This window comes from Epinephelus lanceolatus, chromosome 15 (assembly GCF_041903045.1).
Source record: "Epinephelus lanceolatus isolate andai-2023 chromosome 15, ASM4190304v1, whole genome shotgun sequence".
Taxonomy (NCBI): Eukaryota; Metazoa; Chordata; class Actinopteri; order Perciformes; family Serranidae; genus Epinephelus; species Epinephelus lanceolatus.
This window is the reverse complement of record NC_135748.1, coordinates 39,082,802-39,099,665: the sequence shown is the minus strand read 5'-3', so window position 1 is coordinate 39,099,665 and position 16,864 is coordinate 39,082,802. Positions and strand designations below refer to the sequence as shown.

The 16,864-nt window shown below is 44.4% G+C and overlaps 2 protein-coding genes across 5 annotated transcripts in view; both read right to left on the bottom strand.

Annotated features, from left to right (window-relative positions):
- kiaa0586 (KIAA0586 ortholog) overlaps nucleotides 1–16,864 on the bottom strand; it is a 42,032-nt gene that overhangs the window by 16,669 nt on the left and 8,499 nt on the right. For all 4 annotated transcript variants that reach the window (XM_033642626.2, XM_033642629.2, XM_033642627.2 and 1 more), the window contains exons 10-11: nucleotides 2,069–2,237; nucleotides 1,098–1,942 (exon numbers count right to left, since the gene is read on the bottom strand). In XM_033642626.2, coding sequence (XP_033498517.2) covers nucleotides 1,098–1,942; nucleotides 2,069–2,237 — 1,014 coding nt within the window. The remainder of the gene's footprint in view (nucleotides 1–1,097; nucleotides 1,943–2,068; nucleotides 2,238–16,864) is intronic.
- irf2bpl (interferon regulatory factor 2 binding protein-like) lies at nucleotides 12,533–15,975 on the bottom strand. Its single transcript, XM_033642630.2, has one exon. The coding sequence runs from the start codon at nucleotides 15,683–15,685 to the stop codon at nucleotides 13,646–13,648; it is 2,040 nt and encodes a 679-aa protein (XP_033498521.1). The 5' UTR covers nucleotides 15,686–15,975; the 3' UTR covers nucleotides 12,533–13,645.

Genomic DNA, 16,864 nt, shown 5'->3' with positions numbered 1-16,864 from the left:
ATATGTTTGTTCTGTGTGGGGAGAAAAAACAGCAGTGAGATGAAAGCATCATCACTGAGGACTGAAAATCTAAAGAAAAGGAAACTGACAGCGTCTCTTCAGTCTGACAGCTGTCAGTCAAAGTGATGTTTGCATTCAGTTTCACCTCATCACCGCCTGCAGGACGCTCTGAGGCCGCCTGTCAATCAACATCATAAACAAACACACACACACACACACACACACACACATAACCTATGACAGAGTGTGTTTGTTTGTCTGCAGCTCTGAACTGACAGCGCTCTGAGTATCTGCTGATGTGTTTCAATAATTAACTGTTTATGGTGACAGCCAAAAAATAAAAATACAATTCAAACTATATTAACTATAAGTATTTTTTTTTTTTTTACACATTTCAAATCTCTTCTTTATCTCCAGTGTTAGCTACATCTTTGCAGATTTTAAAGTACTTTTAGCTGCCTGTCGGTAAAAGCTACTGTAACCAAGATAAAGTCAATGTTAGCTTCTTTAGTTACTTAATAAGTACAGTCACATAGCATTAGCTAGACCTACCTGTTAGCACACATAAAGTAAACATTAGGTAGCTACATGTAAGCACACATTCAGTTAACAGACATAAAGTTAACACAAGATACATGTTAGCAGTCCTTTAGCTAATATTAGCTAACATTTACAGACATAGAGTTAATATAAGATATGTTTTAATAGACATTTAATTAACACATTAAGTTAACTCAAGATAGTAGACAATAGTAGTCCTTTAGTTAATGTTAGCTAACAGTTAGCAGACAAGGTTAAGATAAAGGGTAATGTTATCCTTTCATTTCCTTTAAAGAGTTAGCATTAACTACACATAGCAAACTGGTAGCTAGCCAGCTACCTCTTAGTGAAAATATAAGTGTTAGCATTCGTTTTAAAATAATATTAGAAGCTACCATAGAAGTAATAAAGTTAGCTTTTAGTTACCTTTTAGCAGTAAGTCACTGTTAATACCTTAGCATTACCTAGCATTGCCTCCCTGTTAGCACACATAAGGTTAACATAGAGTATGTTAATGTTAGCCATAAGTTAGCGGACAGTAAGTTAGCATTAGCTACCTGTTAGCAGCCATTGCCTCCAGTTGGCAGTTCAGGACCTCCCCAGTTTTGGCTCTCAGCAGAGCCTCCAGGTTCTCCTCCAAAACCTTCTTCTGTCGCCGAACCTGACGGAGAACCAGACCCGCCTCCTCGAACATGGACGGGACCACAGGCCTCCTCTGGACCACCACAGACTGGGACTGCTGGGACAACTGGGGCTGGGTTTGATGGGTCGGACTTTGTTGGGACTGGACTTGTTGGAATTGAGACTGGTTTTGTTGGAGCTCGGTTTGCTGGCATGGGGCATGAGATTGTTGGGATCTGGATTGTTGGTACTGAGAATGAGATTGATGGGCTGAGGATTCTAAGTGGTTTTGTTGGGACTGAAGCAGGTTTTGTAGGGATCTGGATTGTTGGTATTGGGAATGAGATTCTTGAGACTGGGACTGTTGCAACTGGGAATGAGATCTTTGGGACTGGGATTGTGAGGATTGTAAGTGGTTTTGATGGGATTTGGATTGTTGGGACTGAAGGAGGTTTTCTTGGGATTTGGATTGTTGGGACTGGGATTGTGAGGACTGTAAATGGTTTGGATGGTGGTGGGATTGTTGGGACTGGAGCAGGTTTTCTTGGGATTTGGATTGTTGGGACAAGGAATGAGATTGTTCTGACTGGGAGTGGGATCGTTGGGACTGGGACTTGGATTGTTGGGACTGGGACTTGGATTGTTTGGACTGGGACTTGGATTGTTGGGACTGGGATCGTAAATGGTTTGGATTGGAGTGTGATTCTTGGGACTGAAGCAGATTTTGTTGGGCCTGGTGGTGGTCTGGTCCAGGTCTAATGGTTATCAGAGAGTCTTCTGGCTGTTGGACGATGGAGAGTCATTCAGACATCAAACAAACAAACAAACAGACACCAGGGCCCCCTGATGTTACTGTACTCGACTGTGTTCAACTGCTGTACTCTAATTTTCTTCTCTACCAACTCACCGTAAGCAGCATCTTCATCTCAGCCTTCAAACGTCCCATCTCCCTCAGCGTCTCATTGGCTCTCCTCGCTGCCGCCTGACTGTGACTGGTCGAGGACTGCGGATGACTTCCTGCAGCTGGCTGGGTTGCTGTGGAAACACTGGGAGCTCCTCTGCGATACCAGTCATCTCTGAATAACAAAAAGAAGAGAACAGTAGAGAGAAGGGTGGAGGTACTCTCAGCCTCCACGCGTCTGTTTATTCATCGATCCACTGACAACAATGATTAATTACTCCACAAAATGTCAACTGTGCAACCTCTCTGATTTTTATTTGGTGTGTGTGTCATCAGCTGCGTCTCACACACACACACACACACGCAGCAGGAAAAGCCCATTAGTAACAGCCGTCTGGCGTCTCTCTACAGTCTGCTGCCTCTGGAGTCAGTCAGAGGACACCACTGCGTGTGTCTGTGTGTTTATGTATGTATGTGTGTGTGTGTGTGTGTGTGTGTGTGTGTGTGTAGGTGTGATGGGTGGAGATAAAATGGCCGCCACTATAACCTCCTGCTTGGTCATTTAGCAGCTCAGAAACTATCACATACAGCTGCTGCAGACCGTCTCAGTCTCTGCTGCTGCTGTTGCTAGGCAACACATCAGTGGTTTCCCATGGTGACAGAGAGCAGAGATGCTGATAGAGGAGAGAGGCTTCCATTCACAGAGAGGAGAGGGAGGAGGAGGAGGTGAGAAAGGCTTCTCCTCTTCTTTACGTACTAATAATTGATGAGTGTTGTAGTAACGGGTGGAGTTGAATATTAAAGCTTAAGTCTCTCTGTGTCAGCTGAAGAGTGATCAGTTTATTAATCAATCAGTCTATTGAAGGAAATGAATCAGGGATGGATTTTTGTTCACTGTGCATGTGTTAATGCAAAACATGTGGACTAAACGTGGGTTTAAATGTGCTAAATCGAGCCACTGACAGGGTCCATTAGAGCCAAACATGGACCCACACGTGAGTCAGTATGTGCCCTATATATGAGCACAACGTGATCAGTGTTCGTTGGTACGACGACCTCGACACGACCAATCTGACGAGACAAAGAAACAACAGCACATGTTGGTTCTGTTTGAATGCGGCAGCAGCGTGGGGGTGGGGGGGTCATTTGTCAGGGGAAGAGAAACATGGGGGGGGGACACACACAGAGAGAGGGGGTGTGTTGAGACTGCATTATACTGACTAGAGGTGTCAGAGCGGGGGAGGAGGGGAGCATGCTGCGAGAAAGATAGTGCTGACATCATCGTCTATAAATGGAGTTGAAGCGGTGAGATGACGAGCGGGAGGAACACACACATGTACACGTACACACACACACACACACACACACACACACCTGACCTGTGACCTCATCACCTGTCACCTGCAGGCTCTCTGCCCCCTCACATTCAAATAGGTTTACTGGCACGAACGTTAGCGACACATCGCTGTGTAAAATTCAGACACACGTTTTATACATCATCACGTTTTCTCTCTCTCTGTCTGTCTGTCTTTGTTTCCTTGGCACATTCCTGAATAAATGATGTTTTCAACCGGAGGCTGGTAACCAGGGCAACCGTAGCATCCCTGCATGGCAACGGAGGAGGAAAACAGACTGCAGTGATGCACAGACAGACAGACAGACAGACGGGGCTGATGCTGCGTTGTGAGATCATTTGAGTCGACTGTGTAACAGAAGATAATTATTCAGCTGCAGATGTTATTTTATATATAAATATCAGGTTATTTTTAACCAAATACCTTGATATCAATATTGCAACTGTGCTGTCAGGTTGACTGTTCGTGATTTCACAAAATATTTACAGTGAAATTTCTGATCAATCATCATCAGTACTGTGAATATAACGACTGAGTGGGTGAAGACAAGCGATACAACAGCTGGAACAGTCATCACTGCACTGTAACGCAGCCTTTAAACCAAGGAGAAGACACTCTTACTTATCATATCCAAAATCTAAGACCATATCCAGTCTCATATCACCATATCTAACAAGTTTCCTGCATCCATGCATCCATTTTGTGTGACAGCTTATCCTGGGTGAGAGGCAGGGTTCACCCTGGACAGGTCACCAGACTATCACAGGGTTGACACATAGACACAGACAACCATTCACACTTACATTCACACCTACGGACAATTTAGAGTCACAAATTAACCTGCATGTCTTTGGACTGTGGGAGGAAGCTGGAGCACCTGGAGGAAACCCACGCTGACACAGGGAGAACATGCAAACTCCACCCTAGGGTTCAAACCAGGAATCCTCTTGCTGTATACAGTTTCCTGTGATGGTGAAATAACGAAGTAAGCAGAGTCTGGATGTCTGAAACTCAGACTGCAGTAGATGAACTGATTTATTGCATCCACTTATTGATTATATGACAGAGGAGATGAAAACATGTCATGTGACAAAGGCTCCAGACTGGAATTAAACTGCTGATGATTAAACGTCTGGGGCTGTGGAGATATGGAGACGGAGACAGATCATTTTGTCCGTACTCTGCATTCACTTTGTGCAGATTTTCTGAGAGTTCGCAGATATGGATGAAACAGAGCAGAACCACTGGAGATCATGGAGGCAGTGTAGCGTAATTCAAGCAAGATACGACCATAGGAGACGAGATGAAGGCTGTTAAATAATGTCGTAATGGATCGAATTGACAATATAGTGAAAATAACTCCTCATCTACATTAATCCCAGAGGGGACATTCAGTTTTTTCACTCTGTTGTCATACACACACAGGCCTGAAATACACACACATGCACACACAGGACCTATACATGCATTAAATGGAGAGATGTCAGTACGAGGGTGCTGCCCATAGACAGGCGCCCTGGGCGGTTGGGGGTTTTATGCCTTGCTCGGGGCACTTCAGGGGTGCCCAGGAGGAGAACTGGCGCCTCCAGCTACCAGTCCACACTCCATATTTGGTCTGGACGGGGACGTGAGCCAGTGACCCTCTGTTCCTTCACCAGGTCCCTATGGACTGAGCTACTGCCACCCCTGCTATTTAATAGCCTTACAGACAGTCCACAATGCTGCGTCCATTTAAAGGTACATGATTATGACCTCCTCCACTGTCACCTGGTTTGTTGCTGTCTGCAACTTTTGACTCCGCCCTCTAGTGCCATCTATTGGCTGTGTCTGCGCCATCATAAAGGACACATGGGAGTATGAGGGCAATGACATTTACAATGTTTGAGAGTATAAATGAGCCTTTAGAATTCATGGAGAGCCAAATATCTAAAACTAATGATTACTTTTTTATTGATTCATCAGCAGATTATTTTAAATAACAAGTACAGGGATATTTTCAACCAGCTTTGTATCATAATGATGTGGGTAGTGTGTATAAATGAACTGTGCTAAACTTCCCTCCATCTAACTAGCGCCCAGATCTCCCTGCTCATCTCCCAGCTCAAATCTGGTGTATGACACATAACGCAATTTTTGTCATTTGTTCTTCTACATGATCATACAGCCGCCACCATGGACACAAAGAGTATAGAGGCAGTTTGAGAGGCAGAGCTGCCCCTCAGTTAGTAAAACTTGGCAGTGCTGGTCGAATATAAATCAGGATTCTGTTACTGCATGGCCTCTTTCTTACCTCAAATGTATCCAGAAAAATATTTTAGTGCCCTGTTTGGCTGTAATACGAGAGTTTGTGAGCAGGAAGTGGGCGCCATACTGTTTCCCGCACAGTGAAAACAGAGGCTGAAAAACTCTCATACAAAAGCCAACGCCACCTTCTTTTTCCTTTGTTCTCTGTGTATCTGTGTCTCTCTACATCACCGAGAGCCCAGTTTATGAAAAGGACATCTTTGTAGCAGTGTCATACTTTTTTAATCGTCTGGTTTATAGCATGTTCATCTCAGGCTGTCAGAGCCCAACGAGTCTGATTAAATAATGACTCAAATGATTCAATGATTAACAGAAATACTGCCGATTATTTTCTGTCAACTGCAGTGAATGAAAAACTCCATTGACACCGTTACTTACTTTACCACTGCTGCTGCCACTCCCTATCTCACACACACACACGTGCACACACACTTTGGCATCTCCTTAGAAACCACCCTGGAGTCCCCACAGTGTGTGTGTGTGTGTGTGCACATTAGCATGCACACTGTGAGCTGCTGCACTGAGCCAAGGGCACCTTAACCATCACTGTCCACACACACACACAGGTGTGTGTTGTTGCTCAAAGGAAAAAATCTGCAATGCAGCAAGAAACTGAAACTACTGTGAGGACTGAGAGTACTATTGATAATACTACAGCTACTACCACTACCTCTGGTACCAGTACTATTACCTACACTACTACTACTGCAAAAACCGCTACTGTATCACTCATAATATTTTCTATATGATTTTTACCGACATTACCACTGATAGTATTCCTATGGACACTGCTGCTACATTAAGATACCATGCTGTACTGCTGCTAATACTGTAAATGGTAATACTACTACTACTACTACTGCTGCTGCTATGACTACTACTACTACTATTTCTACTATAACCACTACCAACTACCACTACCACTGCTCCTAATACTACTACCACTGCTTACTGTGCAATAATACTTATATATTTCTATATTTGTACAGTAAAAATACTACACACAATGTGTGTATTTCAGTTCTCCTGTAAAACCAAGGCGAGGTCAGTTAAAATGGGACAAATAGGGTTTTAAAATAGTAGTTAAAGTATTAAGTAACCAATCCGGCCAGCAGCTGTGGTCTCCATGGTAACCATCAGCCAATAACAGGCCTGCTGTTTCATTCTGACTCAAAGCAGCACACTGGTGCCAGTGGTGTGGTGGAAGGTGTACACAGGTATAAAGGGTAGGGATGCACGGATACCACTTTGTTTCAGACCAAAGTACTTACATTTAGGTAGCTGCCGATACAGAGTACCAATGCAGGATTTCATACCATTACAATTCTAACAATGACTAAACATTGAACTTAAGGGTATAACCAATAGCAAAGCCCATTAGAGGGTTGTTAAGGATTTATGTTAAGAGTATTCATCTTTACTTATAGTACAGCAATGTTGTGTTTTATGTATCTGGAGAGGAGACCAGGCCTGATGGAGACTGAGGAAGAAAACAGGGATTTGAAAAGACTACAGAAGTTGAATGCGAGATCAGCTCTGCACTCAGGATTTCAGGTAAATTGGCTATGAAACGATGCTTGTTAAGGTTGCTTAGCAACCCCAGGCGCAACCTGCCGCTGCACTCTTAAAAGCTGGCACAAAAAAAGCACAAGAGTAGCACCCAGTGCCCAAAGACGCAGCATGTGTGCGGCCCCTAATTTCCAGGGCTGGTACCTGCGGTTATTCCGCAGGCTAGTTAATAACATGTCGGGCAGGAAATCCAAAGTGTGGGATCATTTTGAGAAGGTGAAGGAACGAACCCAAGGTGATGTGTAAACTCATCTTCATTGGTCGACTACAAACATGACGTATCATCTGAAACATGGAAGTAGCTACATGCCCATTAGCCCACAGCGTCATTAACAGGCGGCTCGCTCAGTGTGTGACGTGCACTTGTAGATAAAATATAGGCCTATATTAATGAAGGTTCATTAGTACAGTTTGTATTTCTCTGTAATGTAGCACAGTGTTAACAATGTTACTGATACTATTCTTTCTCACACCTTCAACTCAAACCACCAATATATCATTTAATCATTACATTCATATCAGAAACATGCAGGAGACCAGTCCACTGATGGACCATGATGATGACTATTGGTCGACAGGGAAAATTCTTAGTCGGGGGCAGCCCTGGAAAAAAAGGGCAAAAATCGGAATATTTGGTGCATGTACAGGCAGCCAATAAGACGGTGAAATACTGTTTTATCTACATTGTACTGGGTGAGAGCTTCTGTCACTTTTTTATGAGTCGTCTCTGGACATTTTCACACGATTAATCTCTTTGTCTCACTGACAGCAGCTCAACGTCGATCAAAAACAGACGTACCAGCAACTGGATCAATAAGTGACTGATGTGTCAGTGTTTTCTGTTAGTGTAGAAATAAATATTAAACTGGAGACTAACAAAATAACAGAGGAAGAGCTGAGTTTGTATCAACAGAAAATTCAAACTGAAATCTGGTCAGATATAAAACAGATGAAATAAAGATCAATATCTCGAGTCTCTGTAAATAGAGGTCGCTTACTGTTGTAAAATATTCAACACACAGTCTCCTTGTTTTTATATTAGCGGCTTCATTTCACACACATTCACCCAAAATTGTTGTTTAGGTTCTTTGAAAACGTCTCCAAATGTTTCAAGATGTGTTCAGTCAGACAAAAGAAAAGTCAGACGTCACTGAAAAGGTTCATACCAATGGAATTTATTACAACTGATTGAGCTCCAAGGCACGTTACAAGATCAAATGTGTTTCATCAGTTTCATCTGTCACTACAGAAAATACTAAGGAATAAAAACAGAAAGACTGTTTATCCTGTCGCTGCCACTGAATTAAATCTTACATGTAAAAAAGAAAAACACAAAAAAAATTATTGCAGTAAGAAAATTTAAATATGAAAACTTTAAAAAAAAAAATCACAAAAATCGAAGTTAAAAAGATTCTCAAAAAATCAAATAAATACTTGTATAAAAAAATAAAAAACTGTTTCTTACAGACACGATTTGATGAAGTGACGGTGTGATGATGAAGAGTGAGAGCCGTCTCACTCTCTGTACCTGTCTGCCTGTTTAAACACAACATCACTGTTCACACCTCCGTCACCTCCACCACGACACAAACACTCCGACTCTTTATTCTGAAACATCCACATGAAGAATATTTATACGTTTCACTTCCTGTGTCCAGTTTTTACTGCGGCTGCTGAGTCCGAAAAACTTCTCTCACTCCGTCAGTGGAGCCAGGAAACACAGCGACAACTTTATTTTTCTATATATTCATTTGGGTCATTTATTTTTGTTTTGGTTTTTTTTTTCTGATTTTATTTCATTGCCTCCTGAAATGTTTTGTGTTTTCTTTCTATGTGAAGAATCAATGCTGAATCTGAATTTGAATCCTTTAATTGATCAGAACAAACTGGTAAACTTTCTTTATCAGCTCAATTAAAATGATATATCACTGAATTTAAATTAGTCTTTTCTTCTGAGTACTTGTTAATCTGCTTTGATGTGGAATAAAATCTGTCAGCAGAACGGAAAAGTCAACTTTGCCGCATCATCATCATCACCTTTATTAATTTGATTTGACTTCATTTTCTGGTCATTTCTCTCAAAATTATAGTTTTGTCTCATTAATAACTGCAGTCAAGCTGCAATTAATGATAATTAACAATTTATCTGCTGGTTATTTTCTCAGTGAATCATTTAGTTTGTATTAAGTCAGGAAATAGAGACAAAGGCTTGATTATAGCCACGTCTTTAAATGTCTTTTTTTGTCTAAAGAGTCAATTAATCGACTAATAAATCCATTGACTTAGAAATAAACTCTTCAGATGTTTGTTGGGTGAATTTTACAGTTTGATTTTCTAAAACACTTTGTTGAGGTCGGGATGCGGAGACAGTTCAACTGTTCCACAACCAGAAACCATGGATTACCGGAAACATTCGGAAACAAAAAGATCTACAATTAGACACATTTATATCCATCATTGAATTTAAGGACATCATAAAGAATGTGGTGACAATGACGTGCTCGTTTTTCTTAAGAGGCCACTAAGTTTGAATAGTTGTTTTTTTTTTTTTGTGGATTCTTGTGTTTTATGTTGTATTTGTTGCATTTTAAATGTGTTTTTATGGCTGCTGCCTCGGCCAGGTCTCTCTTGTTAAAGACATTTTCGATCTCAATGGGACCTCCTGGTTAAATAAATAAAATAAATAAATAAAAATGAATGAGCATAATGCATCAGCCAACAATGTAAGAAGACAAAGAGACGAAGGGATCACATTTACCCAAGTTGTACCTTGAATAATTTCCATATGACGAATAAAAACATAATTGATTAATTTAATTTAATTTCTTCAGTCATTATGAGCTGAAGTTGTTTGTGTGTGAGCAGATTGTGTTGACCTGATTCTGGATCAGTGCACTCGTCCTGTAATCAAAGTTTTCTTGTTTAAAGGTCTAGTGTGTAGGATTCACGGGGCTATACTGGCAGAAATTAAATCCAATAAGTATGTTTTCTTTAGTGTTTTATCACCTGAAAAAAAGAATTTTCTTTACCTTAGAATGAGCCGATTAAATCTACATAGGGAGCAAGTCCTCATTTATGAAGATTACTTTGTTGCACAGCCATCTTTCGACAGTGGCCCAGAACGGATAAACCAAACACTGGCTCTAGATAGGGACATTAACGTTTTCACGTCCCCACTGTAGTTAACAGCCCCTCCACGACCAGCAGCATTGGAAAAACACCGATTTTTGTAATGTTAAACTGCTTTATTCAGTGTTTTTACCGGTTTAAATCACTGAGTCTGTCTGGAGACCTCTGGGGATAATTGAGCTCCCAGTGAAAACCTTCTGAACATCTGGATCTTGAGTTATCAGAGAAGAAAGAGAGCACAGATTAGCAGGTGCTGGGCTAATGGCTCGTCTCCCACATGCTAAACAGCGTCAGGGAAACATCGATTTTTAACTTGAAACTGCTTTATTCAGTGTTTTAACCAGTTTTATTCACAAGGTCTGATTGTTTTAGAGAGGAAGAGACCTCTGTAGATAATTCAGCTCGTGGTAAAAACCTCGTGAACAATGAAGGAATTCTAACCAGGAGAAGTTTCAGCTGGTTGCAACATGCAGTCCTCACCACTAGATGCCACTAAATCCCCCTACATTTTACACACTGTTCCTTTAAGACAGAGGTCAACAACCTTTACTATTACAAGAGCCGTTATTGGCCAAAAAAAGACAAAAATTCTGGAGCCAAACACATGTTTAAATAAAGGTAACAGCTCGCCTCACTAGAGAGACTCTGCTACTGAAGTTCAGCAACATTTGGAGGAAAAGGCTCCAGGTCGTAGATGTAACGTTAAAACATTTTTTAATTTGATGTATAGGCTGCGGATTTTTACAGTTGAATGCAATATTCACTTTAGGCCCTCAAAAATGACAAATGAAAAGTCTGAATGTTAAAAAATAACTGTTATTCATTTCGTTATAATTTATGTCAAAGCCACAGGGAGCCAATGAAGAGGGTCTAGAGAGACACAGGTTGCCTGCCCCTGCATAAAGTCATTAAACAACAGGCTTTAACACATTTCATCTCCCTCCATGTTTAAATGTGCTGTCAGGAAATAATCCAACTGGATAAATATTAAATCACTTTATTACATTTTAATCTGAATGAATCTTCGGATCTGTGTAATGCTCTGTTTTATTTTCTGGATGTTATATTTATATGTTGCTCAGTGACCTCGGTGGAAGCTGCAGTCTGTCTACATCACTTAAAGCTTCCTGTGGAACAAAAGTCATGTTTATAATCAGTGTTTCTCTGCTGTCGGGTTTAATTTAGTTTTAGCACCTTATTGATAATCTATTTGTCCTCTTTCCTCCTGTGTGCTGCAGCTGCTGCACTAAACACTTTGTCTGTGTAAATAAAATTTGATCTTCTCACTGTGTGCCCAGTCCAGTTCATTTTCTTTGTCATTAAACATTTTTTTAATACAGTTAATTTGCAAAAGCATTTTAAAAATGTGTCCTTGTGCATGTGATAAACAAACATGAACCTTTAAAAACAGCTGCTTTAGTGTGTCTTTGTCAGAGTGTTACTGATGGTGTGAGATGTTTGCCTCGTTTTACACGTCGCTGTTTAAGTTCAGCTGTGACTGGTTTATGGTCAGCTGCTCAAAGAACAGCTAAATTTAAGTGTACACAATTTTAAAAGTTCAGATGTTCAGACTTGTTTGCTGTTACTGACTGTATAATCCTGTCCTCTCATTATTACAGACAAACGCAATCATCAGTTATGACTAACGTACGGCAGAAACACAGAGGCTCAGGAGAGGTGACCAGTCTGTCTTTACTCTGGATCAGTGGTTCTCAAATGGTGTGTCGTGGGATTCTGTGATAACCACACATTACTATTGCAATATTCAACTGAGCCTATCCAAAAAGTTATGAATTAATTTTTAATTGATTGTATCAGTATGTTGTGGCACCCATTTCCTAATAAAAAGGCAAACACTGCCTAAAAACTGTAATTTAATAGAATTAAATTTACAAAAACTTCACAGGGGGAACCTATTTGTCGTCGTTAGAGTGTGGGAATTGTCTGATCGGTGTGAGGGTTGATAACATTTAAAAGGAGAAAGCAGTGAGTGGGATGACGGATCGCTTCATTGTACAGAACAAACTACAACAAAGCACCAGCGAAGACGACATAACACTGAAAGAGACAAACAACTATCAGTAGACAGTGTCATGAAGCTACCTGTCTTATGTTTTCTTATTTTTATTGTTGTATGTCGTGATGAGAGTGATTACACTCGTTATAGAAGCTGTTGTGCACAGATATAAATACAGGTGTGCCTTGAGATTTTGGCTTGTGCACAAACATAGAAGTTAGTTATAGAAATCATAATTTATTTATAAACTGGTGAGGTCTGAATGAAGCAGGAGGAGGTTCTTCGAACACAGTGCGATGACATATTCACTCACTCTCAAATGAGGTTGGTCATTTTAGAAATGTTTTTCCTCCTAATTTCACATTTTTTATCTTCAACATTCATCTCCAGGTTTTATTTTGAATGTTCACTAAACTTCCTGTCGACATGACTAAACTATTTCTAACAGATTTTATGAAATGCATGTTGAATAATTTAGATCAAACATTAAACACTTGTCTCATGATGAATATGATTTTATAAAGTGGATCGTCTCACAGATCCAGTGTTTCTGATGTTCATGTACATTTTTCAGTTTGTGTTAACTCCTCTAATCTGCCCTTTTTAGCCTGGAGCCTCTTTAAAGGAGACTCGCTGGTTAATGGGGCTCTTTTCTTTCACTTATTAGTGAAGTATCTATTTAATTCACCTAAATTTGGTTTTATTTACAAGTAGACGAGCTGCTGGTTTTGATTTAATCATTAATGGAGCTGCAATTTGTCAAAGATCAACACATTCTTCACCAAATATCCTAAAAGTGATGATAAATCTGATAAAGCGTCACTGAGAGACATCGTTAACTCTTGATATTAAAGCAAACTTTCATTAATGAGAAAAGACTAATTTAAACTGTATCACAGTAGATTTTATATTGAAGCATTAAGGGATGAGGTTATTTCACCCATTTATGATCCTTACCTTGTCAATATTTCTGCTTCATGTTAAACTTTAAAGTCTTTCTGAGGATTGTGTTCTCCTGTTTCTGTAGTTTAATCAACACTGATCAATATCACTGATCTGCACACTCTGATCGATTCTCTCCACTGACAGTGTTGAGAGGTTTTGAGGCTCAGCAGCAGACTGACTGTTTCACATTAATGTTTTCTGTAGTGAAAGCAGAGAGGAAGAGTTTTAAGAGTGTCTTCATCATCATCACCCTCCTCCTCCTTCTCAGGGGTCTCTCTCCTTCTTTACCTTCACATCTCCGGCCAGGATGGTGGCTATCTCCCCCTGCATGAAAGCCCAGGGCACGTTGGAGCCGACCAGGGGGCACTTCTCCCCGCTGGGGCAGTACACCTCCCCGGAGGCTCCCTGGGCCTTGATGCTCTCTCTGGAGCAGGGGAAGCAGAACTTGTGGTTGGGGACGGAGGGACACTGCACAAAGTGCGTGTCTTCTAACCGTTCGTGGCAGATGGTGCAGCACAGGGGCCCGCTGTTGGCCATGGGGGAGTCGGGCACGTTCTGCGCGTGCACCTGGTCCATGCCACCTGCAGACTGCGACGTCGCGGACATTCCTAGGTCCCCGTTGCGGGACGAGAGGCGCCTCTGTCCGGACACGGAGGCGGGGGACAGCGGGCTGCTGCTGTTGTGTCTGGAGGAGGAGGTGGTGGAGTGAACCGAGTCTCTGTCCTTGTTGGGAGAGTGCGCGTTCCCGAGCGTGTCCGCCACCGACATGAGCGCGGCCATGGGGGACTGCCCATTCTGCGGGGGAGCGGCGGACTCGGGGGGCGTGGCGCGGCCGGAGGAGAGGCCGGGGTGTCCCGGGCCGAGCGGAGGTGGCGGCCCGGCGAAGGATCCCGCAGCCATGGAGAGTTTGAGGGCTTCGGTCTGACTGTTGATCCACTGCTGCCTCTGCTGCTCCTCCGTCAGCTTCAGGCCGCCCTCCGCAGAGTCCGGCTCCGGGGAGGCTTTCCTCTTCCTCACGCCGGCCCTGGAGCTGCTGCCCCCGCTGCCTGAAGCCAGAGCCCGGCCGGGGAGCACCAGGGAGGTGGGCAGCAGCGGGTAGCTGCCGTCGATAAAGGGCTGCGGCAGCATGTCTCCCCCCACACCCTCCTTAAAAAACCGCAGGGACTCCGGTAATAAATCCCCGAGCAGACGCCAGTCCCCGGAGCCGTGCTTCTTCTCATACTCCAGGTACTTAAACCCGGAGGACAGCCCTCTGCCGAAGTCCTTCATGCAGTCCTGGTACATCTGCTTTGCGACCCCCGAGGCGCTGGAGAACACGTTCCCGGAGCCGCTCGGGTACTCGATGAAGATCTTCAGCTCGTACTCCATCCCGGGTTTGGACACGGCGTCAAAGGCGAACACCCTGCCGACCAGCCCGTGGTCTTTCTTGAAGCGGACGTCAAACGGGGTGCAGCCGGACAGAGTGATGAGTGTCTCCCTCACAGTCTTCGGCTTGCTGGCCCACTCCTCCTGCCGGTTCCGGAGGCTGTCGCTCAGCTCGGCCAGAGCCTCCACGTTCCGCTGCTTCTCCTTCAGCTCCCGCTCCTGGTCCGTGCTGGACACCGAGGCGGGACGCTTCCCTCCCGGTTCAGACAGCCCCACCTGTCCGGGAAGAGACACACCGACCATGGAGCTCTGCGGGGCGGCTCTGCTCGCCATGCCGTGCGGGGCGGGTCCGTTCAGCAGCGTCTGAGGCAGCAGATTCGGCGGTACGTTCATCTGTCCCGGTGCCGACACTAGCCCGCCATGACTCCTGCTCCTCGAGTTCGGGCTCTGTCGGTTCAGCTCGGGCGGTCCGTCGTCCGGTTTGAACCCGTTGGGTCCCCCGAGTCCGTTGGGCAGCCTGCTGCTGCTGCTGTGCCCGCTGTAGTCGAACCGAGCCCGGCTATCTGCACCGAGCGAGTACCGGTCCAACCCGGGCTGCTGAGACTTCCCCGGTCCGTCTGCCTGGTGGTGGTGATGGTTCATCTGCCCCACCGGGTCTTTCCCGGTCAGTAACACCGCCTGGCTCTTCGCCACGGCGGGCTGCTGCTGCGGTGGAGGAGGCGGTCCGCCGGCCGAGGATCTGCCCTCCTGGAAGCCGTGAGCCCGCTTCAGGTGGCGGGCTGTCTCGATGACGAACTCGATCCGGTCCGCGCCCTCGTAGTTGACGCAGCCCCGGCACACGGGCTCGGTAAAGTCCCAGATCATGGCCCAGGGCATGCGGGGCAGGTCGCACAGATAACATGACTGTCTGCGGGACGAGGAGACCTGCGGGGAGGACATCTTCCCTCTGCCCGTCTCCCTCCCTGCCTCCTCCGCGGAGCTGCTCGGTGCCTTCAGACAGAAATGAACCCGGAGAGGAGGACCGACGGACAGACGGACTGCAGTGACTCCTCTTCGCTCCTCTCAGGTTATTGTTCCTCCTGCTGCTGCTGGAGCTCCGTGTTGTGCTGCAGAGAGGAGGAGGAGGAGGAGGAGGAGAGGGGTGGTCTGCGTTTTTTTCCCTGCATGCTTCACTCCGAGAGAAGCTGAGGAATTTGGATTGTATACCCCCCCTCCCCTCCCCCTTCTCTAGGAATGCCACCTGGTAGAGTAAGTGACGTCATGCCCCCCCCCCCCCCCCCCCCCCACTCCTGCAGCTCCTCTGAGACTGAATTGACATGACGCCACTTGTTGCCCTCCCCTCCTCCTCCTCCTCCTCCTCCTCTAGTCTGTATCAGGAGCTGCAGTCTGTAGTCTGCACATCACATTATAGATTCAAGTAACACTGAAGAGAGGCTGCAGGTATAATAACAGCTGATCTGAGGTGGCTCTCTGGGTGAAAATGCCTTGTTGATGCCAGAGGTCAGAGAAGAATGGCCAGACTGGTTCAAGATGACAGAAAGGCAACAGGAAGTCAAATAAGCACTGGTTCCAACCAAGGTGTGCAGAAGAGCATCTCTGAAGCAACAACACCTTGTCCAACCTTGAAGCAGATGGGCTACAGCAGCAGAAGACCACACCAGGTGCCACTCCTGTCAGCTAACAACAGGAAACTGAGGCTACAGTTCACACGGGTTTTCTCACCAAAACTGGACAATAGAAGATTGGAAAAACCACATTCAGATGGAAGCATGGATCCATCCTGCCTTGTATCAATGCTTCAGGCTGCTGGTGGTGGTGTAATGGTGTGGGGGAGATTTTCTTAGTACCAACTGAGCATGGTTTAAACACCACAGCCTACCTGAGTATTGTTGCTGAGCGTGTCCATCCCTTTATGACCACAGTGTACCCATCTTCTGATGGCTACTTCCAGCAGGATAACGCACCATGTCGCAAAGCTCACATCATCTCAAACATGACAATGAGTTCACTGTACTCCAATGGCCTCCACAGTCACCAGATCTCAGTCCAATAGAGCACCTTTGGGATGTGCTGGAACGGGAGATTCTCATCATGGATGTGCAGCCAACAAATCTGCAG

Coding starts and splice junctions, on each gene's coding strand:
- irf2bpl (XM_033642630.2), bottom strand. CDS start 15,685: ATGTCCTCCCCGCAGGTCTCCTCGTCCCGCAGACAGTCATGTTATCTG.